Source organism: Ziziphus jujuba, chromosome 7 (genome assembly GCF_031755915.1).
Source record: "Ziziphus jujuba cultivar Dongzao chromosome 7, ASM3175591v1".
In the NCBI taxonomy this organism is placed as follows: domain Eukaryota; kingdom Viridiplantae; phylum Streptophyta; class Magnoliopsida; order Rosales; family Rhamnaceae; genus Ziziphus; species Ziziphus jujuba.
In genome coordinates, this window is record NC_083385.1 from 21,006,149 (window position 1) to 21,031,958 (window position 25,810).

At 31.4% G+C, this 25,810-nt stretch overlaps 2 protein-coding genes across 5 annotated transcripts; both read left to right on the forward strand.

Annotated features, from left to right (window-relative positions):
• The first annotated feature begins 1,239 nt into the window (after positions 1 to 1,239).
• Positions 1,240 to 9,353, forward strand: LOC107425515 (bifunctional 3-dehydroquinate dehydratase/shikimate dehydrogenase, chloroplastic). 3 transcript variants are annotated; one of them, XM_016035524.4, is made up of 11 exons: positions 1,244 to 1,547; positions 1,913 to 2,157; positions 3,020 to 3,125; positions 3,777 to 3,995; positions 4,648 to 4,994; positions 5,788 to 5,851; positions 5,990 to 6,098; positions 6,195 to 6,338; positions 7,591 to 7,739; positions 8,688 to 8,850; positions 8,976 to 9,353. In XM_016035524.4, the coding sequence occupies exons 1-11, from the start codon at positions 1,542 to 1,544 to the stop codon at positions 9,017 to 9,019; spliced, it is 1,596 nt and encodes a 531-aa protein (XP_015891010.3). In that variant the 5' UTR covers positions 1,244 to 1,541; the 3' UTR covers positions 9,020 to 9,353. The 3 variants fall into 3 exon arrangements, with proteins under 3 accessions (XP_048335117.2, XP_015891010.3, XP_015891009.3); XM_016035523.4 differs by having other exon boundaries at positions 1,245 to 1,488; XM_048479160.2 differs by lacking the exons at positions 7,591 to 7,739; positions 8,688 to 8,850; positions 8,976 to 9,353 and adding an exon at positions 6,493 to 6,894 and having other exon boundaries at positions 1,240 to 1,488.
• A 5,428-nt stretch (positions 9,354 to 14,781) lies between these two features.
• LOC107425506 (pentatricopeptide repeat-containing protein At2g36980, mitochondrial) lies at positions 14,782 to 17,522 on the forward strand. 2 transcript variants are annotated; one of them, XM_016035515.4, is made up of 2 exons: positions 14,782 to 15,354; positions 15,646 to 17,522. In XM_016035515.4, the coding sequence occupies exons 1-2, from the start codon at positions 15,067 to 15,069 to the stop codon at positions 16,966 to 16,968; spliced, it is 1,611 nt and encodes a 536-aa protein (XP_015891001.3). In that variant the 5' UTR covers positions 14,782 to 15,066; the 3' UTR covers positions 16,969 to 17,522. The 2 variants fall into 2 exon arrangements, with proteins under 2 accessions (XP_015891001.3, XP_015891000.3); XM_016035514.4 differs by having other exon boundaries at positions 14,782 to 17,522.
• Positions 17,523 to 25,810: the final 8,288 nt, after the last annotated feature.

Consider the following 25,810-nt stretch of genomic DNA (forward strand, 5'->3'; position numbering starts at 1 on the left):
TTTAGAGGTTGAATTTGTTTGAGCTGGAAATTGAATTGTGATATCTTAAGTTGCTGGAAAATTCAATTTTTATTGTTGAATATTTGAATTTTGAGTGCTAAAATTGATAGGATTAAAATTGGTTAAAGGAATTGAGACAAAAACCTTAAATTACAAGAACAATAACCAACGGCTATTCCAAGTTTTGTTCGAATTGCTTCTGTCCATTTTTGAATTTCTTTTCTAAATTTTATCCTTGAAATTTTGGGTTCTTATTATTCTGGTTTGTTTCTTGATAAATTTGAAAATTGCTTGTTGATTGACTTTATTTTTGGTTGGTTAGTTAGGCCAAGACTAGGTTTTGTCAATTCACTCGGTATTTGTTTGTTTTTAGTTGCTATTTTTTTGATAAGTTTAATTAAAACGTATTTGTGATCTAGTTGCTATTTTGTGTGTGTTCTAATTAGAACTTTGAGATAATTCTTTGAGTGGAAAAATACAAAAGAGTATGAACTTAAAAGATAGATAAAAGGCGAAATTAATGTGCGAACACGAGTGTCAAGACTTTATTTGAGTGAAACACATGAAGGAGTGATTTTGGTAAAGATTTTTGAACACCTAAAACACTTAATAGAAATCAAGTGTTTTAATTGAACTTATCAATATGCCATCCATCATCTATTGTGGCATCTTTATCATATACTAATGTTTTTAATCACAAGTTGATTAGAGGTTAAAGTGACCATCAAAATCTCAAATTAATTTTCGATCCGAGCTAATATAATAAGAGTTTAGGAGTGAGTCGATCTAGATTCGTATCACTTTAACAAACTTTTTATGTTGTGACTTGAAGTTCTAAATTTTTATGAGACTAATTTAATATGATTTAATATTTTAGACCATTATAAATATGATTTAAAGGTGACATAATCCCTAAAAAAAAATTAAAAAAAAGTTGAAAAGTTATATTGTTCTAACCAATAATTGAAAAAAGAGATCATTGTGAAAGTTGGAGGAGTAAATTCTTAAAAAAGAAAAAAAGTTGGAGGGGTAAATTAGAATTTACACTTAAATTGGTAAGAAATTAATTAATAATACATAACAACAATGCTTTTATTACATTAAAAAAAAACGCATAAACTAAAATTAAATTACAAGATCAAATATCATTTTCTTCAATTAAGAAAAGAATTTCGTAAAATTGTACTTCTATATATAATTGTACATATCAACTAACTTGAAGATAAAAGACGTTCTAAATTTTGGTACACAGAAAGTTCTCTTTTTGGTTGGTAATATTGGCACCTAGAAAGTTAGGTACAGAAACAAAGAAAGCTATGCGTACATGTATAACTTCGTCATCAAACTGTTCTACGAAGTCCCGTACTCACCCTCTCCATTTGCATACTGTACGGACCCCCCCTCAACCAACAAAACCACATCCCCTTCGTCGTTCGGCTTCGTAGTCAAAACCTCCAACACGCCGCAATGGACACCACGAACTTTGCGGTAAACTCACTCTTCCAATCTTCGTTGCTGTTTGGATTCCGAGAAAAACTCGCATGAATGTAATCCCACACTATAATTTTCAGTTCATTCCCAACCTATCGCGTGTCTATTCGATAATTTATTTATTTTCACTTCTTTATTTCTTTTTTTTAATTTCAATGCAGTTGGTTGTGATTAACTTAATTGGCTGGAATATGGTTCTTCTTTCACCTAACACCATATTTATTTTGCTCTGACTTGAATTTTACTGTTGAAATTGGAAAATAAAAAAAGGATTAGATTATGATTATTTCTCTGACCTGTGGTTTTTTAAAGCATTTTTTTAACGAGCTTTAAGAAGATTTTTCCTATTCTTAGTTCTTATAGATACTGATAATAATCACAAAGTGTGTGAATCTCTCTTTTTCTGTGATTAAATTTTAAGATTGCTTCTTCTGCTGCTGCTGGTCTGCGATTGGGTAGTGAAGGAATGAGGAAGAATCCAACCTTAGTTTGCACTCCTTTAATGGCGGAAACAGTGGATAAGATGGTGATTGATATGAGTTTGGCAAAAGCAAGTGGTGCTGACCTTGTGGAGATAAGATTGGACAGTTTAAAGGATTTCGATCCCCATGACGATCTGAAAACTCTGATTAGAGGATGTCCTTTGCCCACTCTATTCACTTACAGGTTCTTCACCAGGGATTTCTTTAATTCTTGAACTTCTCTTTGGCTGTGTGCACTACTGCGCTGTTGGCATTTTATAGTTTGGAATTGTAATTCTTTATTTATTTATTTATCTACGTTTTCAGAATTTGAAATTGCTATGGTGATTTAAAATAGTGGTAAAGCTAAGTTTTATTATTTTGTGGGTAAATTAATGGTTCCTCAATACTATCTAACTTGTGATTGGCAGATGAAGAAGAGATACAGGAATGAGCAAATAGAGGTAGACTGAATAAATAAAGAGAAAACTGATCCAACTTGAGCCTCTTCGTAGCATAAACAATTAGATATATGGAAAATCTAGAATTTGTGGAATTCATGTATTAAATCTGTCATTGCAATGCAACAGTGATTGCAGTGTAATTCGCTGTTAAGATATCTATTCGATCTGCTCCAGTTTAGCATGCACCATATTAGGGTTTGGTTTATATTCCTAGGTCATGGTGCTAATATTTCTCCAGCCAAGTTTATTTATTTTACTTCTTTATACTTATTAAAAGAGAAAATGAATAAATAATAGCAGTTGCCTTTTGCTTATGTATGTTTTGAGCCAGAGAGTCAATGTCTCACTTGAATTTTATACTCAGAGGGATGCAGCTATTGTATTTCACTAAACCTCAAGTATCTCATTGATATCTGGTTTGGTTTTATATATTTACTTTTTTCACTTCTGTAATGTTGGGATCTTGGGGGAATTTTCCACTTTCTTGTCATGCTACTAGATTGTTTCTTTGCTCATGGTCAATAGTTGTCTACTATGGTCTCCTTGCTCTTACCTTTAAGAATCTCCCAACATGGTTCTATCTGATAATATGTATTTTCGTAGACCAACATGGGAAGGTGGTCAGTATGATGGTGATGAAAATGAGCGACTGGAAGCACTTCGATTTGCCATGGAGTTTGGAGCTGATTACATTGATGTTGAGCTTCAGGTTGTTTCACTATGAAGTTTAATTTCAAATGATTCCAAAATTGACATGATTTTATCTGGAAATTTAGGATATTCTATGAAGTAATTAATTAGCTATATCTTGACTGTGCTTTTAAACCCACGAGTGGTTGATGATGGTGGTTTAGTCAATCTCTTAAACAAGTGTGATTTAGAGGTACATGGCTGCTCAGCTGTATTATATAGCTCTTCCTCCTTGGCTTGTGCCATGCCCCAAGAGGACTGGTGAAACTTCCAAAGGATTTCCCTTTTTTATGAGTTATTTCTTTCATTTTTGTACTTGGAGGTTCACAATTTTTAATGTAGGTTAAACACCTGCAATATGCACATTTGAACACAAAACTAGAGTAACAGAGTTTTCATTGAGAGAGAGAGAGAGAGAGAGAGCATCTATTTAGTGCGAACTAATGAGTCGAGGAGTTGCTTATTGAGCACTAGATGTATCGTTTTAGCTTCGAACTTGTGCATTGAATTTTGGATTGAGAAGTATGTGAATACATTCTCTACCTGAAATACAAATCAACAATATATACATAGTTCTGTTTTTCATAAAAATTAGCAAATTTATCTTTCGGCCACCAGAATATTAAGACCTGAAATACCTTCTACTAATCCAATTTCATTTCTGCAAAAGGTTGCTCATGAGTTCTTCAATACCATACTTGGAAAGAAGGCTGAAAAATGCAAAGTCATTGTTTCTTCTCATAACTATCAACATACACCATCTGTTGAGGATCTTGGCAACCTTGTTGCAAGAATACAAGCAACTGGAGCTGATATAGTGAAGATTGCAACAACTGCCCTGAATATTACTGATGTTGCACGCATTTTCCAGATAACTGTGCATTCTCAAGTAAGCCCCATATGTAGTATATTGCATCTTAAACTTTGAGCATTGTAAATTGATATTTAAGTTAAATGCTATGCAGCTAGTCAGCTACCATAAATACTGTCACTTCATAGGTATTAAGAATGAATTCTAAGTAGACTTTATCAATGACACATGCATTCTTCAGTATGCATACATGATTGATGCTGAATATATGTTTGACTGATATAAGTTCAGTAGACTTTTTAGACAAAGCACAAGTCAATTCAGAATTATTTTCCTTTTGTCCAACATGACTAACTGATAATGAGGGGAATCTGACCAATCAAGTATTTTAGCTTCATTACTAAATGATGAATATCATCAGCTCTATGATTTGGCTAATCTAATGAGCTTCTTACGATTGACAAATTGTACAAAACTGTTTTCTAAGGAAGTTATAGTAAATACTTGTTATCTTGATGCAAGGGTAGGTGTAAAGACATATATGGGCTTGTGTTATACTATTATGTTATGTATGGATGCGAATATATAGTAGACTATATGTCCTCCCGTCCCACCTTTTTCTTCTTTAATGAATGTCTTTGGAAATTGCTTTATCCTTTGTTTTCTATGATTGTTGGCTAGTTTTTGCTGCAAGTTTTAATTTATTATTGTTGTCCTATTGTGAGTTCAGGTTCCAATAATAGGGCTTGTTATGGGTGAGAGGGGTTTGATGTCGCGTATACTCTGCGCCAAATTTGGTGGTTTTCTCACTTTTGGGACCCTTGACTCAAGAATCGTTTCTGCACCTGGTCAACCAACAATTAAGGATCTATTAAATCTATACAATTTCAGACATATAGGGCCCGACACAAAAGTATTCGGTATTATTGGAAAGCCTGTTGGCCACAGCAAATCACCTCTTTTGTACAATGAAGTATTCAAGTCAGTTGGTTTCAATGGAGTTTATGTGCACTTGTTAGTGGATGACATTGCAGATTTTCTCCAAACTTATTCATCTGCAGATTTTTCTGGATTCAGGTTCACTTAATTTTTTTTTTTTCCCTCGTATTCTCTATTTTATTAGAACAAAAATGTTTTATATTCTCAAAACAATTTGTTCAAATTCTTTCTGCAACATCATAGCTTTCTAGTACTTTCTTTTCACAGCTGAATGTTTTAGTGCGCTATTGATTATAGTGATGAGGAACCTGTAAAAAGAAATTTAAATATGCAACTTTTCCTATTAATAATTGAGGTATTAAATGGGTTAGGCTATCGAGAGCTTGGGATGGCACAGCATAATTTCTATTTTGCCAGGCCAGGCACAAGGGCCACAGGGGACCATGTCGGTCCTGTCCACTGGGCCTAATGGATCAAAAAGGCACATAGTGGACCATGTTGGTCCTGGGTCCTGTCCAGTGGGCCTAAAGATCAAGTGCAATATCGGTCTATGATAGGCCTAGCACAGCCAAAGTACATTTATGTAATAAGGGTTCAATTCAAAACAGACACTAGATTGGTATGATACAGCCACAACATGGGCACGTGATGGTTCTAGCATGAACAGAAATGTACCTAGGCCAATTTGTCATTTCAAGTCTAAGATCCTATTATATGGGCATGATACAAGATGACATAAAAGACAAATGAGCCAATACAGGCATTGAAAAAGCATGAATAGGTTCAACGAGCACAACACAACCCATTTGACACATAATATGTTGTTAGAATATGTTGCTTGAGATATTCTATGCAGTTCTTTTTTTTTTTTTTTCCCAATTTTGACAACATGCTTGCATTAGAAGAAAATGTAACTTTATTTCAAACACAGTTGCACAATTCCTCACAAGGAAGCTGCACTTAAATGCTGTGATGAGATTGATCCAGTTGCAAAGGTAATTAGCTAGCCATTTCTATCATGATGTTGTCTAACAGGCAGTCTTCCCTGTTTTAGTTGGCGGATTCTATCTTTTCATTTTACTCATATTTATCATACTCATACCCAATTGACTTGTGTCTTGAACAAATATCAGTCAATAGGTGCTGTTAATTGCATAATACGGAGACCAACCGATGGGAAGCTCTGTGGTTATAATACTGACTATGTTGGTGCCATTACTGCTATTGAGGATGGACTTAGAGGTTTAATTTTTTTTTAATAGCTATTTATTGTGGTTTCTTTTACTGGTAAATAATTGTTTTTAAGGTGTTCCAACTTGATTCCATTTGCATGCACAGGTTCACATAACAGCAGCAGTCTAACTGGTTCACCTTTAGCTGGTAAATTGTTCATCGTCATTGGTGCTGGTGGTGCAGGCAAGGCACTTGCTTATGGTGCAAAAGAGAAGGGGGCGAGGGTTGTGATTGCCAATCGTACCTATGGTTCATTCCAGCTTCATATTGTTTCTGTTTTGCTTTTCTCTTTCCTTACTACTTTTGTTACTGTGATCTATATGCTTTAACATGGTTTCATAAATAAGTAGGTATCCTCTTCTTGCATATTCATTCATGTCTTCTCTGTGTTTGTGTGTGGCAGGCATCATATCCAGGATTTTGTGTTTGGCATCGATCATTAATGAAATGGCTGTCTCCTAGTAATGGAAACTGTGATTATTTAATAGGATGTAGGACTAAACAAGTTTATAGAGAAAAGATGATCTTATCTTGCAGGAACAATGACCAGCATTTATCTCAAAGGCCAATATGAAAGAGCATTACTTAAATAAAATCTAATAGCAGTAAAACCCAGCCATACTAATAAAACCCATATACCACAAATTTATTCACAAATTACAGAATCATATCCTTGACTTTTGCTGGCAGAATGGCTGTTTTTTAAATGTTATGGTTTGCTAGTTTGAGTGGTTGTTTTGTGGCTGGTCGCTTATGTGGCTTTTCTCTATTATCTTTTTTCCTCTTTCCTTTTTTTTTTTTTTTTTTAATTATTATTATGAGTACTTAACATAGTCTATGTAGATGGGGAAAAAAAAAATTGCAAAAGGAAGGAAATGGAGTACAATAGATGACCAGCAGTTCCACATTAGAACCTAGAAAAATAAACATTCAAACCCAATACTAAGGGCACAATGATGAAGGAAGGAACTCCCACTGAATTTATGCTTTTGATGCCCAAAATGAAGCCAAAATATGAACTGTTTGATGAACTTTGAAACAAAATCTGTTGATTTATTGACAATCATTTGAAAGTAAATACAATATCCACATAAATTATAATTTATCCGCAAGTAAATAATGCCTTAACTTTACGAATTTGCTTCTATCTCATTTTCAATCAGTGTGAAACATGGTTGTTTCTAGATTGTTTGCATGAGGATTTCTACGTCTAAATTGTAATAGCATGTGCAATTGATCTCAAGAAAATTCTTGTCAGATGGTTGATGCAGCCATTGTCTTGGCCTTGGCTTTTTGTTGGCTACTTGAAAGAGCATGTTAGCATCCTTTGGTTCTTTCTTTCTTTAAAATTCTTTTCACTTTTTCAGTTTAATGTAAGTTGTCAGTCGCACTATGATAATTCACAAATATTAACTTATTTATGATAATTCACAAATATTAACTTATTTTTTTCCCTTTTTTTTTTTCCTTCAAAAAAAAAAAAAAAAAAATATTACTGAAGATCGAGCGAGGGAACTTGCAGACACAATTGGAGGAGATGCTTTATCTCTTGCTGACTTAGATACTTTCCACCCAGAGGATGGCATGATTCTTGCAAACACAACATCTATAGGAATGCATCCAAAAATTGATGAAACACCTATTTCTAAGGTTTAACATCTTTACTGTACTGCTTTCACACTATGAATACTCTTCTGCACTTGAATTAAAATTTTCCAATTTTGGTGTATTTTAAGATGCATCTCTATGGACTGCTTTTGCATTCAGACATTCTGGATTTGTGTGTGAATAACAGAAACTATTCTAATTAATTTATGATTTAGAAAAAGATGGATGCAGTAGTAGCATGTAGTAGTAAGTGATTCAGCAATAGGTGGACAGGCCAAGGATAATGTTACAAACAAAAAAAATAGTTATAAGTGTGTGTTAGGAAGTCAAAAGAGTCATTATAAGCTACAATGCTAACAAAAGTTTACCTATATGGAGGTAAAGCCTAGAGAAACCTTAGACCTTCAAACACAGCACTAGAATTTGTGAACCTGAAGCCAATTTGAGCTTGGCTATTTTTAGGGTGCACTCAGATATTCGTCGTTTTTCTATTCCTGACCAGATAGATGTTAGTTTAATCTACCTTTTATTAGATTTTTATTTGAAGAGGGAATTAGCGAAATTATTCTATTTACTTTTATAATTTAGATACTATGTAATTTTTCATTCCAATATAATCTTAAACCGATAAGCATGGCCAATGTTATTTTGATATGCATGGAGTAGATAAGTTATTCAAGTGTTCTTCTTTTGGCCAACATTAGAGACCCCCTGCAAACATTATATGATTTGGAGAAAAATAGAAATCAATTTCTTTCAACTGGTCAAAATATTTCCACAAGAAAAGGAAAAGAAAAAAATATCTATGTTGTCTGTGATATTGTGTGGAGAAAACAAACATTTACAAATGTGGTATTTGTGCTTGGTTATCACCGAACCTAGTTTCAACCCTCTGATATTTTATGTTTGAAGTCCTCAAGTGCATTACAATTGTTAAAGTTGTGGTCACATGTGAAGGCAAAGATAATTAAGTGGGTTTCTGTTTTGCAGCATGCTTTGAAATCCTACTCGTTGGTTTTTGATGCTGTTTATACCCCCAAAATAACCAGGCTCTTAAGGGAAGCTGATGAATCTGGAGCCATAACTGTTAGTGGGTTGGAGATGTTTATAGGACAAGCATATGAACAATTTGAGAGATTCACTGGGTTGCCCGGTAAGTTGATCATATAGAAATGAATAAAATTATTATAACTACTAGTATTATGACTTTTTTTATTTTTAGCAGCATCTTCTACTTTTTAATGGGTCATTAATCTTCTGGTTCATTGTCAATTGCAGCACCTAAGGAACATTTTAGAAAAATAATGGGAGACTACTCATAAGGTCTGGCTATTCTTTTGTTCTTCACGCATCTCACTTTGGGCTTTCTATTGGTGGGATGTAATACAAGCTATTTTACTTAACACTCTTATCACTTTCCTTTCAATGTTAAGAAGACTTATAGTTTCATTAATTCATGATTCCTTGAGACATTTTTCCCAGGATGTTTTTGGGTGTTTGTATAGCCATATCATAGCTGTTTTTCTTAGCTCTCAGGCCTAACAGAAATTGGGCATACTTTTTAATACCACTCTAACCATGGTTAATTAGCTGCAAGAATTCGGTGTAATTGCCTTACTTAAATAAGAAAAGATATTATCTGGCTTTGTTTCTAAATTGTTATTCTACAGCTTCAGTATTATTATCTGGTGGGAAAACGAAGCTTGGTTCTGGTGAAATAATGAGAAAATGGATAGTATGAAATAGAAGTTGATATTGCAAGGACTTAGGCTTTTGGCTCTGTTTATGATTGATTTCTCTTTCCATGACTCTAGCTTTACGAGTCTCCGCAGCTTACACGGATTACATTATTGCTCTAAAATGACTTTAAGATTGGTTATCAAGACCTTTCCTAGTAATTTTTGGACGTCTGATTCATCATCAAAGGTTTAAAGCTCCCACTTACAGTAATTAGATGATACTTTCAATTCTGATATTATGATACTTTTTTCATCACCTCAGTTGCTATCCTTTTAATTAAAGTTTACAAGTATCGAGTTATGCTTGTCTGGAGCGTGAAAATTGGTAAGGAAAGATAATAATAATAATAATAATAATAATACAGGATGACTTTTTTTTTTTTGAATTTAAGAAAAAATTATGGGGAATAAAAATACATGTCATAGAAGATTTATTTTCCCAGTGTAGAGAAAATTGCACAAATATCCTTAAATTATTAGTTACAAAATAATTTGGCCAAATTTATTAGATAAAATTGCATAATTGGAGTAAAATGATGTAAAAACTAGAACGATTTATTGTTTAAGGCAAAATGAATAGCTGTCATAGTTTTGGGGCAAAATTATATTAATTATATTTAGTTTATATTCAATTTTCAACCAGTAAAGTAATTACATTATTTTACCACATCACTTCGTTAATAACCTGTTCTCTCTGTTTTTTCTTTTTCTTTTTTTGGATAAAAAACATGTGATCTCTGTTGGTTAAAATTATTACAAAGTATATTATGTGTAAAATTAAGCATATTTGGAGATGCATTTTACTTTATACTATCACTGTACATCGTACAGGTTTGCTGATGTTCTTCCTTCCAGGGAAAACCAAGTAACCAACCCACCAATTTTGAAGCCAAAAAAAAAACAACCCGCCAATTTTTATTTTATTTTTTTGAAAGGATAAATTTTGATGAGTGAGCTTCCTTGTCTGCTTCTTTATCGACGATCGAAATTCAGATTAGCAACCACATGGGCGTTATAAAAAATTATATAAAATAATTACGCCAATGGTTTCTATATTGTGATTCATATTTTGGTCACCTAAATTTTTTATTTTTTGGCAATTGCATACTCCAACTTATCACAAACATTTTTATTTATTTTTTTTCCTTTTTCTGAAAATTGCATCCACAAACTTATCACAATAGTGCATCGTTAATGTTTTTTTTTTATTTTAAATTTCCGTCCAAAATCTCATCATGTTCGGCACATGTCAGTCATGTAAAACCAAAGCAAGGGCCCATGTGTTTCTACACTTTTTAAAGGGCAAAATTTTCATTTTTCACTCAACAGACAAATTGTATTTTCGTGATGAATACTCTTCTTTTACAAATGGAAGTAAAAAGACAAAAATATAGTCAAGATTTAACAAATTATATTTGATTTTGGTGTGATGTCACTAGCATATGTTGAATATTTTGATGAGTTGGAGAATATGATTGTTAAAAAAATAATAATAAAAAAAATAAATAAATAAATAAAAAATTGGGGACTAAAACGTGAATCCCAATACAGTTTAAAAACCATAGATTAAATATATCTAATTATTTTATAAGATGCATAGAAGATCACATATGCTTTTATTTTAACATTGTTCAAAGTTAGAAATTGTTTAGTTTACTTAGTACATAATAGATGGCCACTACATAGGTAATGTTCCCCAACCATTACAGATGCATATTATTTTTTTTTTTATATTAAGGATCATTAGTTTTGGTTTATATATTTTTCTTGATCAAATTTTAACTCATCACAATTTGAAAGGAGGGATTTCATCAATGTCAAGATTAAATCCTGAATTTAAAAACATATTCTCAATGGTTATAATCATCGGGTCAAGCTTATCAATACATTTAATTTTTTTGCTTACAAGATTTAAAAAAAAAAAAAAATTCCACATTTTTTTTAGAACCAGAAGGGAGGAAAAAAAAAAATTACTCAGTTTTTGCCACATATATTTTTTTTTTTGTGTGATTATTTTGCCTTCTCTAACAATTTATTACTCCAAAGGAATTCTTCCACAAGGGCGACAATTAAATAGAGGGAAAAATAGAAATTGGCCGAAAAATATAAATTGGCTTACCCGTCCCACTTGGTATTATATGTTGATCCTTCAAATTTTATTTTATTTTTAAAATTAAAATTTAATATGAAAAAAGTGAACCAACATAGGTAACAATTAAATTGTTATTAAAATGTGTGTTCCATTTATAATATCCACATCAGTTTATCTTCGAAAATAGTATAAGAAATATCTTTCAATAAGAATTTTCTAATTAAGGAGTTTTCAACTTTATTAAAATTAAAGACTTTACATGACAGTAACAGGTACTAAAGATTAATAAATCTCATTAAGTTTGAATTTAAATATTCATAATCATTTTATCTAATGAATAAATTTTTGAGATATAAGCAAATTTTGTTGGTCAAAACTTAATAAAAGAGGTTGTAATCTCTGTAAATGCCAGGTTTGTCATCTTCAAATTTGAAGGGAAAAAAATTGAAACAAAATAAAGTTTACAATAATCTAACTTCAATCAAATAATTATATTTAAGAATAAAGAACAGGAAAATATTAGTGGGTTCTTTTATTACCTTATGAATAAAGGACATTAAAATAAAACAACTAGAACAATGAAAGCTAAAAAACTAGAGAAGCTAAGACTACAACTAAAACTTGAGACGTTTTGAAATAGTTGGTGATTTGAGAGTTGTATGTGCGTTGTGTGTCACCACGCACATATGGCAGTCAATTAATCTAAATCACATAACCACAAGGTTATTCAAGCTCAATAGTCAATTGACGTTCATCATAACATCATTCATAACATTGATCATATCCATAACACCAGCCACGTTCATCATAGCATAACTCTCGTGGCCATCACACCTGTGATCATCAAACCCATAGCTATAACATCGACAATTATCATACCATTTATAATATTGATCACGTTTATCATAGCCATAACACTAATCATGTTCATCACGGCTGTCATATGGTCATTCACGTCCATCCACCATCAAGATATTGCCCCCAACCTAAACATTTCATAATGGAGGAGAAAAATTCCAAAAATCTATCAACACCTCCCCATATTTTTATTTTGGCAAAAAACAAAAAAACCAAAAAAAAAAAAAAAAACAAAATGGATCAAACAATTAGGGAATCCACTCACTTTATCACCCAAAACATCAACTCTATCCGTACTATACAGGGAACCACATATCCATTACCATCAGGAAGGGAACAATTTTACATGTACTAGAAAAAAATAAAAAAATAAAAAAATTGTAAACAAAGTTAATAGATTGATAAAATAAGAACCAAACCAAATAGGTTACTCAAGAAATGTGGAGAATATGAAAGACTAATTGTTAACTTTGTCAAATTACCGTAATTGTACTAATCAATCAACTTTTGAAAAAAAAATGAATCCAAAATGTATGCCTAATCTGTAGTCCAACATACGTACGAAATTTAGGAGGTATATTTAATTTGGATTTTAAAATATTTTTGTAAACTATTTTAAATGATTGATTTTTTGCAGATTTTATAGACTTTTATAAGTTTTTATTAAGTTTAAAGGATTATGAAATATTTATTTTATGTTCATAAACTTGATTAGACTTTTATGGAGTTCATAAAATTAGGAAAGACTTTTATGGATTTTTTTATACTTTCATTTTAATAGATTTGATAAATATGTGAATAAATATTTTCTTAGATGAAAAACAAAAAAAAACAAAAAAAAACAAAAAAACAAAAAGAAAGATATGAGTGAAATTTTCCATGATATATACGAATTGTTTATCTTTTAGTATATATTATGCATAATTTTTCTATGATAAATATCACTTATGTACCATAATTTGTACATTTAATATTTTATCAAGCAACATATTATCTTATATTAAACATATACAATGTGATGCATATTCGGTATATGCAACAGTAAAACTGTATGTATATATACATATATCAATAGTTAATTAAAATTTAATATGTAACTGGAATGAAATCATACTATATGAATAGCTCTCGGTAGCAACTATCAAAAGTGATTTTGTAAAAATATATGCATAAATATATATATACATAGCCATATAATATATATATATATTATACTCTTTCCACCAGATAATGGATTCTTGTCCCATTAATATATTTCCTAGGCACTTAAATGACATGTAAGTTTAATTGTTATAAAAGCAACAAAGAAAAACAAAGAGTTAATTGCGTCCAGGAAATAAGTATAGGGAAATTTTTTTTGCGTAATTTCTTTTCTCCAAAATACCAAGGGCACAATAGAGAAGACACAAAAAAGACAATAATAATTTTTAGCCCAAAAAAAGGAAAGACAATAATAATAATAATAATAAATAAAATATATACATAGCCATTTCATATATATATACATAGCCATATATATATATATATATATTATACTCTTTTCACAAATAATGGATTCTTGTCCCATTAATATATTTCCAGGCACATAAAAAAAATTATAAGTTTAATTGTTATAAAAGCAAAAAAGAAAAAGAAACAGTTAATTGTGTCCAGGAAAGAAGTATAGGGAAATTTTTTTATGTAATTTCTTTTCTCCAAAATACAAAGGGCACGTGAGAGAGGACACAAATTAATAATAATAATAATAATAAATAAATAATTAATTAATTAAGTAAATAAATAAGACAGAGATTGGCGGGGTAAAATCATCAAACCCATACGATGTTGGAGATATAATGGGAAGAGCAGAATTGAAAATTAAAATGTAATGTGTAATTTAAATTAAAGTCATATAAAAAAAAAATCTTCAAAAGTTTGCAAAAGTTTTGGGAGCTGAAGGAGGGAGAAATTTTGTAACAAATATTTCCTTTTTAAATTTAAAAAATCTATATAAATTTATATTTATAAAAGTCTCAATAATCATTAGCATTTTGAATATATCTGAATTTTACATATTTTTAAAAAAAATTGTTTAAATATCACATATTTTTTTAAAAATTTTTTAAAACTCTTTAAACGTTTAAATTAAATATCAAAATAAATTAAAAAAATATATATATATGATAGGCTTGAGAAGTTGAAAAGTTTAAGAGTTTATAAAAGTTTATATTGAATATATTTAACGGTTTCAAATTCATAAAAAAATTTAAAATATTAATTAAATATATCCTTAAAAACACAAAAGAAAATAAATATTAAAAAAAATAAACAAACAAATTCAATATGACACGTCATCCTGTCCGATGCATAATCACTTTCGCGTATGATTTTTCTTATTTTCTTTTTCTTATTTATTTATTTATTTTTTAAAGCATAGACATTCAAACAACTTACCCAGGACTACCAATAAATCTTTTTAACCAAGACTATTTTCTTTGATTGTCTTAATGAAAGAAATTCTCCTTACATTTTCTTAAAATGTAAAACAAAATAAGACCAAAAAACCAACACATTCTCTCATGAGGTCCCCATCATTTCGGTGCATTCGGTGAAACCCCACTTCTTTAACAAGGATCTGCATGTTGAAAGATGCGACACATTACGTTAAAGGGTTTCTTTGGAATATTGAAAGAGAAATGACATGAACTCAGAATTGTTCCAAACCACGTCTAAGATAGTAGCTCTTGCAAGATCAGGTTGGATCACTTCAGCTCGCAAACTGTTCGATGGAATGTCCCACAGAGACTCAGTTGCTTGGAACGCAATGCTTGCTAGTTATTCCCAAGTGGGTCTTCACCAAGAAGCTCTCTCTCTTTTCTACCGCATGAGAATTTCCAACATCTTACCTGATCACTTCACATTCACTGCAACTTTGAGTGCTTGTGCTGGTGCCTGTGAGCTTACAAGTGGAACTAAAGTTCATGCTTTGGTAATAGTTTTAGGTTACCAATCTTCTTTGCCAATCAATAATGCGCTAGTCAATATGTATGGAAAGTGTTTGAATCCTTTTAGCGCAAGAAGAGTGTTTGAAGAGATAAATGTCAGGAATGATGCAACTTGGTGTTCACTCTTATTTGCACATACAAAGTCTAATCAGTTTGATGTTGCACATGAAGTGTTTTCTAGGATGCCTAGGAAAGTAGAGATAGCTTGGAATATAATGATTGCAGGTCATGCACGGCGTGGGGAATTTGAATCATGTCTTTCTTTGTTAAAACAGATGAGAGAAAGTTTGTGCTTGCCAGATCAGTGGACCTTGAGTGCTATCGTGAATGCTTGTGCTGAATCATTGGAAATTTGTTATGGATGCATGGTACATGCTTTTATCATTAAAGGCGGTTGGAGTTCAGCGGTGGAGGTAATGAACTCACTTTTGAGCTTTTATGCTGAACTAGGAGGCCATGCTGATGTGGTGAAGGCTTTAGAGTCCATTGAAACATTGAGCCAGGTGTCTTGGAATGCCATCATTGATGCCAATATGAAATTGGGAAATGCCCATGAAGCATTCCTTGCATTTCAACAAGCTCCTTACAAGAATATTGTCTCATGGACATCTATGATCTCAGGATGTGCAAGAAATGGTCTTGGGGAACAAGCTGTTAGCTTGTTTGTCGATATGATGGAACATGGTATCCAACCGGATGACTTTGCATTTGGAGCTGTTCTTCATGCATGCTCAAGTTTGGCAGTACTAGGACATGGTAAAATGGTCCATGGCTGCATAGTTTGCTATGGCTTCCATGCCTACGTATATGTAGGCAATGGCTTAGTAAACATGTATGCTAAATGTGGGGATTTACAAGCTTCCACTCATGCATTCAATGATATTCTTGACAAAGATCTGATTTCTTGGAATGCCATGTTGTTTGGATTTGGTTTGCATGGACAGGCTACTCAAGCTCTAAAGCTTTATGAAGAAATGATGGCAAGCAGAATAAAGCCAGATAAAGTTACCTTTATTGGCCTATTGATGACTTGCAGCCATTCAGGACTCATTGAGGAAAGTCGTGAGTTATACGAAACTATGGTGTCAGTGTACGGCCTTTCCCCTGAAATGGATCATGCGGTATGCATGGTAGATATGCTCGGACGAGGTGGTTACTTATCTGAAGCAAAAGAGTTGGCTAATAAGTATTTTGAAACAGGGACTGCTGGAATTAGCGCATGTGAGGCTCTGCTTGGAGCATGTTCTGCTCATTTGGATGTTGGATTAGGAATATACTTGGGAAAAAGCATAAATAGCTTAGATCCAAATAAAGAGATAAGCTATGTGTTGCTGTCGAATCTGTATTGTGCAAATGGGCGGTGGAAGGAAGCAGAAATGGCAAGGAAGAAAATGATTGATCAAGGAGTCAAGAAAATGCCCGGTTGTAGCTGGATTGAAGTGAACAACAAGGTAGCAGCTTTTGTAGCTGGAAACCATTCTCATCCATTTATGGAGGAATCATGTAGAATATTATATTTTCTTGAATCTGAAATGAAGAATCCATGCTTTGTTGGTTTGGAATTATATGAGATGTGTCTGTGTATCAAACACAGTTGATGCAGGCTTGGCATCCGCATTCAATTGACTGAGTGACTAGGTTAAAATATCAGGTTTCAATAAAAGCGAAAATGAGATGAAAAGCACAAGTTTGCATAGCACCCTATCACCATCCATGGTGGATGGATTTCTCTTCTTCACAAGAGTACTAGCTGCAACAGAGCATTTTTTCAGAAATTTGTTCAAGTATGAGTTTTTTCTTTATAACACAGTGATTCAAATGCTGCATGGTATCAACCTGAGAGTGCTGGGGCAGATCAACTTTATATCTTATACTGATTTTGAATGGAGAAAAAAATGCACATCCGTTTGTGATGCAGAGCAGAGGATCAAACTGAACTATTTCATTGGGCCAAAGTAGTCCAATTCTTGATTATCCTGTATCACAAACGGGCACAATAAAATATTTTTAGGTTAATTGCACATTAATACCTTGAAATTCTAAGACCGAGTGAATTGAACTCTGAATTTTGAAATTGTGCGAATTGAACTTTAAAATTTATAATTTGTTGCAAATCAATCCAATTAGCTAACAAGCTTATTTTGTTGTTGGATGACGTTAGCATATTGGCATAATTTGTTTTTTGACCAAAAAATGAAAAAAAATTTTTTTTTTCATTTTATATTTATGGTTTTTTTATTCAGAAAATTGTATCCACTCTTATTTTATTCAAATTAAAATTCCAAAGAAATTAAATATCTTTAGACTAAAATAATACCAAAAAGTAAAAAGAAACAATTAAAATTTTTAGTCTAATAAAAATATGTTATTATACCAAAAATTAAATAAAATAATTTTATTAAACCAAAAATAAATAATAATTTTTTACTAAACCATAAAAAAGTTAAACAAAAAATAAAATTAAAATTAAAATTTGGCCAAAAATTAGACTAAAAATAAAAATAAAATTGGAATTTCAGTCTAGTAAAAATATTTTTATTAGACCAAAAGTAAAAAAAAAAAAAATTATTTTATTATATCAAAAATTAATAATAATATTTTATGCCAAAACCATGAAGAAACATTAGACCAAAATAAAAAATAAATAAATTAGATAAAAATAAAAATAAAAATAAAATTGGAACTTTTGCTCTAACAAAAGTATTTTTATTAGACCAAAAATAAAATAAAATAATCATATTAGACCAAGAATTAACAATAATATTTTGTGCCCAAACAATAAAAAACAAGAAAAATAGACCAAATTAAAAATAAGTTTTAATTTTTATGCTTTTTTATTTTAGTCTAATTAATAATAAAAAATAAATTTATTATTATTGATTTTATTTTTACTTTTTTATTTTTATTTGGTCTAATAATTTATTTTTATTATTTTTAAATCTTTATCTTTTTAAGCAAAAGTAACTTGATTGTTTTCTAATCTTTCTATAATTGTTTTTTCCTTGTAGAAACAAATAATTCACAAATGAATATAGGTAAATGTAGCACCCTTTTCTCCTAGACCAAAATAAATAAATAAATAAATAAAATAATTTATTTGTATGTTTCATTTTTCACTCGTGAACATCCATTGTATATGATACCATTCATTGCCCTCCCTTACAAACTAAGTATAGATTTGAAACTAGTGTAATTTTACATAATGTGTTTTTAAAAGTTCCACCATTGACAATCATATATTATTGTAATTAATATATGATTAATTAGTTCTATTATATGTTTTATTCTATATAATATTTAATAAATCTTCATCCTTGAAAAATTTTTTTGGATTAATTTTTTATTGTTTATGTAAAAAAAAAATTATTATTAATTGTTGGTCTAATAAAATTGTTTTATTTAATTTTTGGTCTAAAATAAATATTTTTAAATAATTTCATTAGATCAAAATTTCAATTTTATTTTTATTTTTGGTCTAATTTTACGTCTAAAAATAAATTTTAGAATTTTAATTTAAATAAAATAGAAATTGACATAATTTTCCGAATAAAAAATACCATAAATTTAAGAAAAATATTTTTTCAAAAAAAAAAATTTTTTTTTGAAAAACAAATTATGACATCAACATGTCAATGCCATCTAATGACAAAGTTAACTCGGTAACAAATTTGATAGATTTGTAACAAATGGCGCAAATTATGATATCCAAAAATTGCACATTAGTACCTGAAATTTCAAGTAATATTTTTTTATGCGAATGTGCAAGCATACATAAAGAATATAAACATTTTTGTTCTGTGTCTGTGTAGGAGGGAAGGGGAAAGCATCTCATCCCATTTCACTATCAATTTTGCTCATGCATTGTTAATTTGGTTGAAGTCCTAAAATTCTTTGGTTTCATTATCAAACATTTAAAGAATATTGGATGCTGATTGTCAAGACCTATTTAAGATTCCTTATCGAAATCCTAAATAAGCTTTGACAAAGAAAACCCTATCAAATCTTCCCACAAAAAATCCAGCAGCATCTCCCTTTAGGGTTGGATATACCCCAAAATTCTTTGCACCGAAAATCTAAAGCATAAGAATATAGATACTAGAAATAATTTAATAAATAGTAAGTACCTTTACAATTCATATCCGTCTATACCACCAACTTAGTATAATTTTACATTGCATGAACACACCAAAATAAATGTAAATAGAAGAATAATAAAAAAATCAATAATAATAATAATAATATAACCTCTCAAGAAATTTGGATAATTTGACCAAGGACCACGATACCTACGCGAAGGCTATTGTACCTACGCGAAGGTTATAATACCTGTTCGAAAGCTACCATATTTTCCTGAAATCTACGATACCTGCCCAAAAGCTACCACACTTATCCGAAAGCTATGATACATTCCTGAAAGCTACAATACCTGCTCGAAGGTTTCAATGCCTTCAAATCTATTAATGCATTCATTTGAACAAAAATGATAAGCGCTACAATTAACAACAACAACAACAATAACAACAACAACAATAATAACAACGATAAAAATAATGATAATAATAACAATAACAAATAATAATACTAATAATAATAATATTTATAATGATAATAATAATAATAATAATAATAATAATAATAATAATTTATAATAGTAATAATAATAAAAACTATTTCAATAAAAGTAATTAATAATAATACTAATAACACCAATTACAATAATAATAAATAATAATATAATTAATTATAATAACAATAATACAATAACAATAAATAATAATAATAATAATAATAATAATAGAAAATCATAATCATAAATAGAAATAATAGAACCAAAGTTGATAAGTACATTGCATAACACGAACACTCATAGTGGAAATATACCTGACGTGTAGTACGCTAATGCACGGTCTCATGTTATAAACTATTATAGGTACATTGCTACCAATACAGCCAAAAGTGGTTGTCTATAATGATTGTCCAACTTGTTGGTCTTATAGGCAGTATACGATACTAGGCTGCTCATGAGCCAAAGATTGTGTCCCCGTACAGTGTGGTACATACTAACATAACATAATATATATAAGTATAGATCAAAAAAACACCTGATGCATTATACGATATACCAGCAGTGTTAAACAGTACTCGACATCCCAAGCACTACTTGGATAGAGATATTAAAGAGAGATACTTGCAATTGGTCACCTTGGCATCACGAGACACCGATTGCTAATAACTTGTCATTCTGTGTCCAAGAGGGGTGGCTGATACTTACTGTGTAAAATACTTCCAAACTCTCTTACCCATAGCTCCCATAGGAGTGGCTAAGCTAGTCGTCAGTCGAGGGGAAGATGGCTGATGCTATCACTGCAAAATACCTGCCTCTCCTCTCTCACTACAACTTAAAAAGGACGTCAATATATATATAACCTGCTCGCTGATCCATAAATATAATAGTACAGAACACCAGTACTATATGGTGCATCTATAGACTAACTAGTTACATAATATATATATAATTTCAAAAACATCAACGCCTCATAATTCAAAACTATAATTTAATTATTTTAAATAAATAAATTAGTAAACAAATAAATAAATAAATAAACATTTATGAAAGACAAAATATAATTTCTTAAAATCCAAATTGGATAACAAATATTTTAACACGCACATGCTAAGTGGTACAGCCAAATTTAAACAAATATAATTAAATAAATAAATACATAAATCAATAAATGGATAAATGAATAAACGAATGAATAAATAAATTAACTACATAATTAAGTATGAAATTAAATAATAAAAATAATTTATTCTTAATTCAACATAAACATTTAAACCCCTTTTAAAATTTTATAAAATACTCAATTAATAACGACTGGTTAATTGACACCTTTAAATCCAAATTTTAATAATAATAACAAATAAAATGAATAAATATACTTATATTATATATAGTTACAAATTTAATTATACACAATTACTCACACATTGAAGAGGATCCGCTCGTGCTCACACAACCAATAACCCGTTGAAATGCTGATTCGATACCGATAAAGACTGGACCAATCACTAGAGCACAAGCCAAGAGATTTAAGGAAAAATTGGCTAATTTTATATCGGGAGTAATTAATTCTCAAAAGGGCTTGTCAATACTCCAAGATACAAAACCTGTTTTAAGCATCAAAGTGGTAGAAGCCGTTACGGATCCGGATAGCTATTTTAGTACAAATATGGACTCCGGGCAGCAACGAATGGATCCAAAACTTGTTGGATTCAATGGATATCACCAAGAGGCCATGAAATCATGTCAAGGTAGAATCAAAAGCATCTAAAACCAGCTTGTACGGACAACATCTCAATTTGGCCGAAAATGTGCTGTTTAGCCGCTAGCTATGACTTTTCTTTTTGTTCAAGCAAGTTTGACTTATTCCAATCAAGGGGCAACGTGTGGGAATCATTATTAATCATATTTGGCAGCCTAAATGGCATATGAAAGCTGATTTAGAGCTCAACAAGCTAGAAATTGGTCAAAGATATCTTAGTGGAACTAGTTTCCTAATTTGATTTTGACTTTTTGTTTTAGGAATTAGTCTTATATTTGGTTTCTATTTATTTATTTGCTGGAAAAATGAACTTATGAAATTTATTATTTTATTATTTTCATTGTAAATTAATTAATTTATAATTCAACAGAAATAAATTAATTAATCCAAATTAGTTTAGAAAAGTAGGTGAATTTCGCCCAACATGTTTCCTTTTCTCTTTGGTGACCGGTTTTACCTAAAGTTTCTAGGGTTTATTATTTTGTGACTCTAGCCTATTTAAGGGATTAATTTTGAGGAAGAAAAAACTTTCAATAATATTCAAAAATTATTTTGTGACATAGATTTCTCTTTGTTCTCTTTGAACACCTAAAACAACATTAGAGAGTGTGTGTTTTAGTTTTAACTTATCAATAGAGCATCCATAACATATTGTAACATCTTCATTATACCAAGGTTTCTAATCACAGGTTGGTTAGGGGTTAAGATTTTCGCATAAGAACTTAAATTTAATTGAGATCCGGACTAATATAATATTGGTTTATGTGCGAGTTGACTTAGGTTCGTATCACACATATATGTATTTATATATATATATATATGTATACATATACAAACTTTTAAAAAATATATTTTATATGTCTATACTCATATACATACATAAAACCCTTTAACAAATAGATTTTTTATATATCTATATCCATATATATATACACATCAGTATATGTTTATACGCTCATATATATATATGTATATATGTACACAAGTATATATATATATATTCATCTATATATATTTATATATATACACACATATATATAGCCATATATGTATAATGTAATACCCTGGTTTGAGAAAATGCATCAAGTTTGAAGTTTTAATGAAGTTTGACCAAGGTTGACGGGGATTGACCAAATGAGTACTATGGATGGGATTTCATATTGACTAATATACCATGGAAAAGTATTCATCGACACGAGTTCATAGACTGGGAGTATGCCAAAATCGGAGCCAACAATAGAAAGTTATGATCAAAACAAGATGCGATCCAGACTAATAAATAAGTTTGAAGTTGACTTTTTATTAACATAGATTTTGATATTAACCCATGTGTTACATGAAAGTGCTCATCAATATGAGTTTGTAAACTGGTGGCACTTAATTTAGACATGCAGTTGAAAAGTTAAGAGTATGTAAAGTTATATTTATTTTTTTCGAGACTGATTTTATCGAGTAATGGAATATTTAAAGGAGTCTTTGATTTTATGCCACGTGTTACCAGTTGGGATGCACCACGTGCCACGTTTATAAAGTATCACGTGTTATCCTCAATAAAATATTATATTATTTTATTATTATTTTATCATTACTATATTATTATATTAATTTTTTTCTTTTTCTTTTTCTTTCTTTTTCCCTTTTTCCCCCAAGTGGGGAAAACACTTCCTCTCTCTTTCTTTCTCTCCTCTCTCCCTCCCTCTCGAGTCCCTACCGAATCTTACTTTTTCGGCCTTCACCTTGCCACACGCATTGGCTGCCGGTGAAGCCTAGTCACCGACGAGCTCGGCTGCCAAATTGGAACCATTGGCAGCCGAATTAAGTTTCCAACAATTTTGCCATTTTTCTGCCAACTCAGTCCAATTTCATACCCTATCTTCCCTATTTTGGATCCCCTGATCTCAAAAATGGCCTCCATTCATCTAGTTTCTAAACGGTTTGTGAGATACATGGATGGGGAGTTTGACCAGAAATTCTTGGCTATTTTCCGGCCATCACTGGCAAAATTGAGTCCAATGGAGGTTAGTATCATGCTTCTTGTCTATTTAGCTTTCTATTGATACCTTGTTTGTGAATTTCGGTGGAGTATTTAAAAAGATGCTATTTTTGAATAAATATTATATTAAATGTGGAAATTGGAAAAATGTACATGTCTAATGTTTAGCAACATTTGCTTGTTGCTTATCTTTCTTGGTTGCCTTGCTTACTCTCTCCACATGACCCTTTTGTTGGCATTTATGGCAAAATGCATCCGGCCTCCACCAACACCTTCTTGGATGATGACCTTTCTTCTTGCAATGGTGACAAGGTTCATAGGACTTCCTCTCGGGTTTGCTAGTTTCACCTTTCTCCTTTATGACCTTAAGCTTGTTCTTCTTTTGATTTTGTGTCTTTTGATGTTGTTTAGACATAAATGCAGCCTCCATTGACTCTTCATGTCTAATCCTCCTCCTTTGCTCCGTAGCTTGCAAGGCATTCACCAACTCGGTCAAGGAAATTTCATTTAGGTTCCTTGACTCCTCCAATGAAGATATCTTAGCTTCAAACCTCTCGGGCAAGGAGACCAACACCTTCTCTACAATCCTTTGGTCACTTAATCTTTCACCTAGCACCCTAATTTGATTCACCACATTAAGAAGCCTTGTGGTGAACTCCTTAACCGTTTCTTTGTCTTTCATCTTGATGGTCTCAAACTCCCTCCTTAGGTTAAGGATTTGCATTTGCCTTGTCCTTGCACTCCCTTGGAACTCATCTTGAAGTTTGTCCCAAGCTTCTTTGGCACTCTCACATGCCATTATCCTTGTGAAAATGGTATCACTAATACAAGAATGAATGGCGGTGAGAGCCTTGAAACCTTTAGCCAATTCCTCCTCATGGTGCTTGATTTGGTTGACCGTTGCCCCTTGTCTCAAAGGCTCGGGTTCTTGGGGATTTATGGTGACCTCCCAAAGACCATAAGCCTTCAATTAGGCTTGCATCTTGATACTCCAAATGTTGTAGTTCTCCCCATTGAAGATAGGAGGAGAAGGAGTTGAAAAACTTGAAGAAGCCATGTGAATGTTGCCTTCTAGTATGAAGGAATATGAAAATATATTTGTTCTTTCAAGTATCTCTTCACTCTCAAGGAACGAACCAGCCCAAAAACCTCACAAATCTCACAAAAATGTGCCTAGCTCTGATACCACTTTGTTGGGGTGAGAAGGTTATGACCAAGAGCAAGCTAGCTTGAAGTGTTAGCAACAAGCAAGCTTTTGGTGATGCTCTTGGGAATGGTTGTGTGTGAGTTGTGTTTTTAGGTTTTGGTTATGGTGTTTTCTGGTTTTTAGGGTTCCTAAAGTGTTCTAAGGTGTTGAAGAAGAGATAAGAAGAAGAGGAACACGTTGGCTTTTGAAAATAAGGCTTGGATCTTTAGCCATTTCATTCATTTTGCAATATAAGCTTGAAATTACAACTAGTTCACACATGCCAAGCATGTGAGCTTACAAAATGAGTAAAGTATTTGAAATTTAAAAAGTAAAATGGTCAACACCTAAATTTTCATACACAAAAGAGGTCAAAAACAGCTGCAACATGTCTATTCCAAATATAGTAAAAAGTGGCACATGGTTTGAACTAAGTTCCTATTGTTTAACTAGTTTGGGTAAACAACCAAACTAGCTTCACCTACTTAGTTTCCCTTTGTATCTGCCTATGAAACTTGGTTTGAAACATCCTTGGTCATCAATAAATATTGTTCCAAGAGATAGGAATGTTCTGGAACCGGATCATGGGCCAAACAGCTCCAAAACTGACCCATACTCTGCATACTGGGCCCATCAGATACAGCAATCTGTTTGGAATAGCAAATGGACTTTCCCATGTCATTTGGACCTGAAATTTGAACCATAGTCTTCTATATATGTCTGTAGACATCCTTCAAAATTTCAGCCCAAAAATCCATTTGCAACCTAAGATATAAGATAAATAGTAGAACTATGTTGCTGGAAATTATGAATCCAGCACCATAGGCATTTCAAGCATAACATTCCTACTCTTTTGTGCATAATTTTGCCTATACTTTTGCATACATAACTTAGGCACAAAACATTATCAAAATATACCTTGCATAAATTAAAAC

What these genes read in the sequence shown, in the direction of transcription:
- LOC107425515 (XM_016035523.4), top strand. Translation starts at nt 1,468, where the DNA reads ATGGACACCACGAACTTTGCG. An exon ending in TATTGAGGATGGACTTAGAG is followed by an intron (nt 6,099 to 6,194) that starts GTTTAATTTTTT and finishes TTGCATGCACAG; the next exon opens with GTTCACATAACAGCAGCAGT. An exon ending in ATGAAACACCTATTTCTAAG is followed by an intron (nt 7,740 to 8,687) that starts GTTTAACATCTT and finishes TCTGTTTTGCAG; the next exon opens with CATGCTTTGAAATCCTACTC.
- LOC107425506 (XM_016035514.4), top strand. Translation starts at nt 15,067, where the DNA reads ATGAACTCAGAATTGTTCCAAACCACGTCTAAGATAGTAGCTCTTGCA.